Source organism: Dasypus novemcinctus, chromosome 3, assembly GCF_030445035.2.
Source record: "Dasypus novemcinctus isolate mDasNov1 chromosome 3, mDasNov1.1.hap2, whole genome shotgun sequence".
NCBI lineage: Eukaryota > Metazoa > Chordata > Mammalia > Cingulata > Dasypodidae > Dasypus > Dasypus novemcinctus.
Window position 1 is genome coordinate 95,697,301 of NC_080675.1, and position 6,631 is coordinate 95,703,931.

At 41.7% G+C, this 6,631-nt stretch overlaps 1 protein-coding gene across 1 annotated transcript; it reads left to right on the top strand.

Moving 5' to 3' along the window:
- Nucleotides 1-481: 481 nt before the first annotated feature.
- On the top strand, nucleotides 482-1,568 carry OR5AU1 (olfactory receptor family 5 subfamily AU member 1). Its single transcript, XM_012521094.1, is given in 2 exon segments — nucleotides 482-547; nucleotides 549-1,568. Coding segments are annotated over 2 exon segments (1,086 nt in total).
- Nucleotides 1,569-6,631: the final 5,063 nt, after the last annotated feature.

Consider the following 6,631-nt stretch of genomic DNA (forward strand, 5'->3'; position numbering starts at 1 on the left):
ATCTTTGAACTTTCCTGATGTGTCAGGTTTTGCCCAAAGTGCTTTACATGGATTAACTCACTAACTTTTTAGAACAATTCTTACAAATAGATTCTATGACCCTATTTTATAGATGAGAAAACTAAAACTCAGAGAAGTCAAGTAACACTCCCAAGGTTATACAGCTTGACAGTGGTGAGGCTCTGCCTTTGAACTTTGGCAGTCTGACACCAGAGCCTGTGTGCTTAAATTCAAAATATACTCTCTCTAGAATATACTCTCCCTGAGATCAGGCACTCTTAAACTCCTGACAGGGACAACACAGGGTAAACATACAGAAGACTGTCAATAGATATTTGGTGAGGAAATATTTCATTACTTAGAATTTGCAAAGATCCCTGAGAGACCAAATTGTGTATATTTCCTTAATATTTTTTCATCACTCCTTGAGTAGTGTTTGCTAACCAACTAACCAACCAATCAACTACAGAAGATCCTCTCTATGACAGACTTCCATCTGCAATGCCGAATTTCCTCAATGAGACTGATCGTCAGAAGACTGTGCATAGGGTAGAACTAAAATAAGAGTCCCTCGGTGTTCAAACTCATTTCTGGTGGTTCCCTCTTTCTACCTCCCCATAACACTGGAAAACATGGATGGGGCCAACCTGAGCCGAGGGATGGAGTTTGAGTTCTTGGGCCTTACCAGTGACCCTCAGCTCCAGACCCTGCTCTTTGTGGTGTTCCTGGGCATGTATGTCTTCACTCTGCTGGGGAATCTGGTCATGTTCTTCCTGATCCATGTGAGTGCTGCCCTGCACACACCCATGTACATCCTCCTGAAGAGTCTCTCCTTCTTGGATTTCTGCTACTCCTCCACGGTTGTCCCCCAGTCCCTGGTGAACTTCTTAGCCAAGAGGAAGGTGATATCCTACCTTGGCTGCATGGCTCAGATGTTCTTCTATGCGGGCTTTGCCACGAGTGAGTGCTATCTCATTGCTGCTATGGCCTATGACCGCTATGCTGCTATTTGCAACCCACTGCTCTACTCATTTACCATGTCTCCTGAGGTCTGTGCCGCTCTGATTGTGGGCTCCTACAGTGCAGGATTTCTCAATTCTCTTATCCACACAAGTTGCATCTTCAGTCTGAAATTCTGTGGTGCTCACGTGGTCACTCACTTCTTCTGTGATGGACCGCCCATCCTATCCCTGTCTTGTGTGGACACCTCCCTGTGTGAAATTCTGCTCTTCATTTTTGCTGGTTTCAACCTTTTGAGCTGTACGCTCACCATCCTGGTCTCCTACCTTTTCATCCTCATCACCATCCTGAGGATGAACTCAGCCCAGGGCAGGTTCAAGGCTTTTTCCACCTGTGCCTCCCACCTCACTGCTGTCTGCCTCTTCTTTGGCACAACACTTTTTATGTACCTGCGCCCCAGGTCCAGCTATGCCCTGACTCAAGACCGCACGGTTGCTGTGATCTACACAGTGGTGATCCCAATGCTGAACCCCCTGATCTACTCTTTGAGAAATAAGGATGTGAAGGAAGCTTTAAGAAAAGTTTTGGGTAGGAAAACAATGGGATAAAGATCTTCTCAACTCATTAATATATGGGAACATTCCCAAGCTCTCCTCTGTGAATAGTGGGCATGCCCTAGTCGGCAGGTGCATCTGCATCTTCCTGCTGCAGAAAGAAGCGATGGCATCAGAAACTGAAAAGAAGTGAGAAGTGAGATCTACTCACTGCACAACGGCAAAATTTAGTTTTGCCTTTGTTCAAATACATCATATTTCAAAGTTTATGAATATTTTATTATTAGAGAGTGACATATATATTCTTCATAATAAAGTTATTCCCTTAACGAATTTAAAGACCTTTACTATCCAGGAAAATCCTCCCAATTTTCTACAATCTCCTTTTTGTAAAAACTGACTACATGACTTAAAAGTTTTTCTGGTTGTCTACTTTTTAAAGATGGCTTGCTTTCTTAAAAATTATTTTTTTAATTAGAGAAGTTGCAGGTTTACTGAAAAGTCATGTAAAAAATACAATGTTCCTGTATACACCCTATTGTTGACACTGCATTTGTGTGGTATCTTTGTTACAATTTCTGAAAGAATATTAAAATATCTCTATTAACGGTAGTCCATAGTTTACATTAAGTATATTTTCTCCTTATACAATCTTTATTAGTAACACCTTGTATTAGTGTCATACATTTGTTTCAATTAATGAAAGAACGTTCTTACACTTTTACTATTAACCCAACCCTGTCATTTACAACAGGGGTCAACAGTTATCTTCTTTTTTTTTTTTTTTTTTAAGATTTATTTATTTATTTAATTTCCCCCCCTCCCCTGGTTGTCTGTTCTTGGTGTCTATTTGTTGCGTCTTGTTTCTTTGTCTGCTTTTGTTTCTTTGTCCGCTTCTGTTGTCGTCAGCGGCACAGGAAGTGTGGGCGGCGCCATTCCTGGGCAGGCTGCACTTTCTTTTCACGCTGGGCGGCTCTCCTCACGGGCGCACTCCTTGCGCGTGGGGGCTCCCCCACGTGGGGGACACCCTTGAGTGGCACGGCACTCCTTGCGCGCATCAGCACTGCGCATGGCCAGCTCCACACGGGTCGAGGAGGCCCAGGGTTTGAACCGCGGACCTCCCATATGGTAGACGGGCGCCCTAACCACTGGGCCAAAGTCCGTTTCCCAACAGTTATCTTCTAACTGTTGGAATTTTGATTGGGATTGTGTTGAATCTGTAAATCATTTTGGGTAGAACTGACATCTTAACAATATTTAGTATTCCAATCCATGAACACAGAATGTCCTTCCATTTATTTGGGTCTTCCTTGATTTCTTTTTTTGCAACGCTTTTGCAGTTTTTGCATACAAATTCTTTACATCCTTGGTTAAATTTATTCCCGGATATTTTATTCGTTTAGTTGCTATTGTAAATGGAATTTTTTTCTTGATTTCCTTCTCAGCGTGCTTATTAATAGTGTTTAGAACATACTAATTTTTGCATGTTGATCTTGTATCCTAGCACTTTGCTGAATTTTTCTATTAGCTCTAATAGCTTTGTTATTAAATTTTCAGGACTTTATATATATATATATATAGGATTATCAGCCAATAGTGAGAGTTTTACTTCTTTCTTTCCAATTTGGATGCATTTTATTTCTTTTTCTTGCCTAATTGTTCTGGCTAGTACCTTTAGCACTATACTGAACACCAGTGGTGACAGTGGACCTCCTTGTGTTGTTTTAGATCTTAGAGGGAAAACTTTCAGTCCTTCATCACTGAGTATGATGTTAGCTATGGGTTTTTCATATATGTCCTTTATCAAGTTGAGGAAGTTTCCTTCTATTGCTCTTCTTCTATGTGTTTTTATCAAGACAGATTGCTGAATTTTTTCAAATGCATTTTCTAAGTCTTTGGAAATGATCATGTGTTTTCCCCCCTTCATTTTTTTGTGTTTTTTCCCACCTTCATTTTTTTGATGTGGCGTATTATATTAATTGATTTTGTTATGTTTTACCACCCTTGCATACCTGGAATAATACCCACTTGATCTTGGTGTATAGTTCTTTTGATGTGCTGAGGATTAGATTTGCAAGTATATTGTTGAGGATTTTTGCACCTATACTTATAAGAGAAATTGGTCTGTAATTTTCTTTTCTTGGTTTATCTGGCTTTGGTATTAGGGTGATGTTGGCCTCATAGAATGAGTTAGGTAGAGTTCCCCCCCTTCAATGTTTCGGAAGTATTTAAGCAGGATTGGTATAATTCTTCTTGGAATGATTGGTAGGATTCACCTGTGAATCCACCAGGTCCTAGGCTTTCCTTTGTTGAGAGGTTCTTGATGACTGATTCAATCTCTTTACTTGTAATAGGTCTGTTCAAGTCTTCTATTTCTTCTAGAGTTGGTGTAGGTTATTCATGTGTTTCTAGGAATTTGTCCCTTTCATCTAGGTTGTCTAATTTGTTGGCATATAATTGTCCAGAGTATCCACTTTTGATCCTTTTTATTTCTGTGGGGCCAGTAGTAATGTGTCCACCCCCCATTTTTAATTTTATTTGTATCTTCTCTATTTTTTCCTTTGTCAGTCTAGCTAAGGGTTTATAATTTTATTGACCTTTTTAAAGATTCAGCTTTTGGTTTTGTTAATTCTCTCTGTTTATATTCTCAATGTCATTTATTTCTGTGCTAATAATTTTCTTTCTTTCTGCTTTGTTTTAGGATTAGTTTTCTGTTCTTTTTCTAGTTTCTCCATGTGCGCCATTAGGTCTTTGGTTTTAGCTCTTTCATCTTTTTTAATGGAAGTAATTAGGGGTATAAATTTCCCTCTCAGCACAGCCCTTGCTGCATTCCCATAAGTTTTGATATGTTGTGTCTTGTTTTCATTCATCTCAAGATATCGTCTGATTTCCCTTGCAATTTCTTCTTTGATCTACTGACTATTTAAGAGATGCTATTTAATTTCTACATATTTGTGCATTTTCCAGTTCTCTGCCTGTTATTGATTTCCAGCTTCATTTCATTATGGTCTGAGAAGATATTTTATATGATTTCAAATTTTCTAAATTTATCGAGACTTGTTTTGTGACTTGACATGTAATCTATCCTGGAGAATGACACATGGGCACTTGAGAAGAATGTATATCCTGCTGTTTGGGGGTGCAATGTTCTGCATATATCTATTAGGCCTAGTTCATTTATCATATTATTCAAGTTCTCTGTTCCTTCTAGATGCTCTCTATTGATGAAAGTGGTGTATTGAAGTCTCCAACTATTATTGTAGAGGTGTATGTGTCTCCCTTCTGTTTTGCCAATGTTTGCCTCGTGTATTTTGGGGTACACTTGTTAGGTGCATAAATATTTATGATTGTTATTTCTTTTTGGTGGGTTGCACCTTTGATTAATATATAGTGTCCTTCCTTGTTTCTTGCACAGCTTTTGACTTAAAGTCTATTTTGTTAGATATTAGTATAGCTACTCCAGCTCTCTCTCTCTCTCTCTCTCTCTCTCTCTTTTTTTTTTTTTTTTGGTCACTATTTGCATTGAGTATCTTTTTCCAACCTTTCACTTGCAATTTATTTATATCTTTGGGTCTAGGTGACGCTCTTGTAAACTACATTTGGTTGGATCATGCTTTTTTATCCATTATGCAACCTGTTTCTTTTAAAATTGTCCACCACTCCCAAATGTCTCCCTTGTCTCTTTGCTTGTTGTTTTTGCTCATTATTTTGCATTCACTCTTTACTCATTGTTTTTACTCACTATCTTTTTTTTTCTTTAAGAGGCCCTGGAACTGAACCCAGGTCCTACCATGTGGGAGGCAGGCACTCAACTGCCTGAACCACATCTACTCCCTGCTGGTTTTTGCTCATTATCTGCTTGTGGTTGCTCATTGTCTTCCTTGTTATTTTTTTGCTAGTAGTCTGCTTGTTGTTGTTTTTTGCTCACTGTCTGCTAGTTGTTTTTGTACGTTGTCTGCTCATTTTTGTGTGTGTGGTTTTTTTTTTTTGCTCGATGTCTGCTTGTGGTCAGCTCATTGTCTGTCTTCTTTAGCAGGTACCAGGAACCAAACCTGGGACCTCCCATGTGGGAAGTGGGCACTCAACTACTTGAGCCACATCTGCTGCCCAACCTGTGTCTTTTGATTTGAGAGTTTAATCCATTGGCATTGTGTTAATAGTGTAAAGGCAGTACTTACTTTAGCCATTTTGTCCTTTGGTTTTTATATGTCATATCTTTTTTTTTTATTTTATCTTTCCTTTATTGCAGTATCCTTTTCTGTATAGCTGATCTACTGTGATGTATCTGATTGGTCCCTTTTATATATATATATATATTTTAGGAGGTACTGGGGATTGAAACCAGAACCTTGTATATGGGAAGCAGACACTCAACCACTGCGGTCACCCCTCGGGCTGAAGTGTGGTTTGCTGGCCTGGCAGGGGAGCGGCCGCGGTAGGCCTAATTCCGCTGCCCCCATAATAGGGTGGTTGGTCGGGCCCACCGCCACCCCTGAAGGAAGCTCGGCATGGGCGCAGAGTGCCCTCGGGTCTCCCCTTCTCGGCAGCCATGCTTCCGCGGCCGCCCCTCCTCCCAGATGGCGCCACCGGATGCCTTGTGGGGCGGCACCCTTCTTCTTCCTTCTCCCTGCGCAGGCGCAGGGCAGAAAATTCCAGTCTGCCCTTTTCCCCTCCCCTGACAGCAGCAACAGCCAGGCGTGGGCGGAGAAATCCAGTCTGCCCTTTTCCCCTCCCCCTACAGCAACAGCCAGGTGTGGGCGGAAAAATCCAGCCCGCCCTTTTCCCTTCCCCCGACAGCAGCAACAGCCAGGCGTGGGCGGGAAACTCAAGTCTGCCCTCCACCCCAGCAACAGCAGCCACCAATCCCTAAACCCTGCCCCTTCCCCCAGCAACAGCGACAGCCAATCCCTAACCACCACCCCTCCCCCGTCCAGTACTGCCCACTGACCTTTCGCCGGCAACCAATCAGAACAGGGCGTGGCTTCGACCAATCAGCCTTCCCCAGCCCCTATAAAACTGTTGCCTCTCCCTCAGTAAAGTGGACTTGCGTGTTTACCTTGTCTCCGCGGTAGTTCTTCTGCCGTGCGCCCTCCAGTCCTGAGAGCCCCCGACAAGGG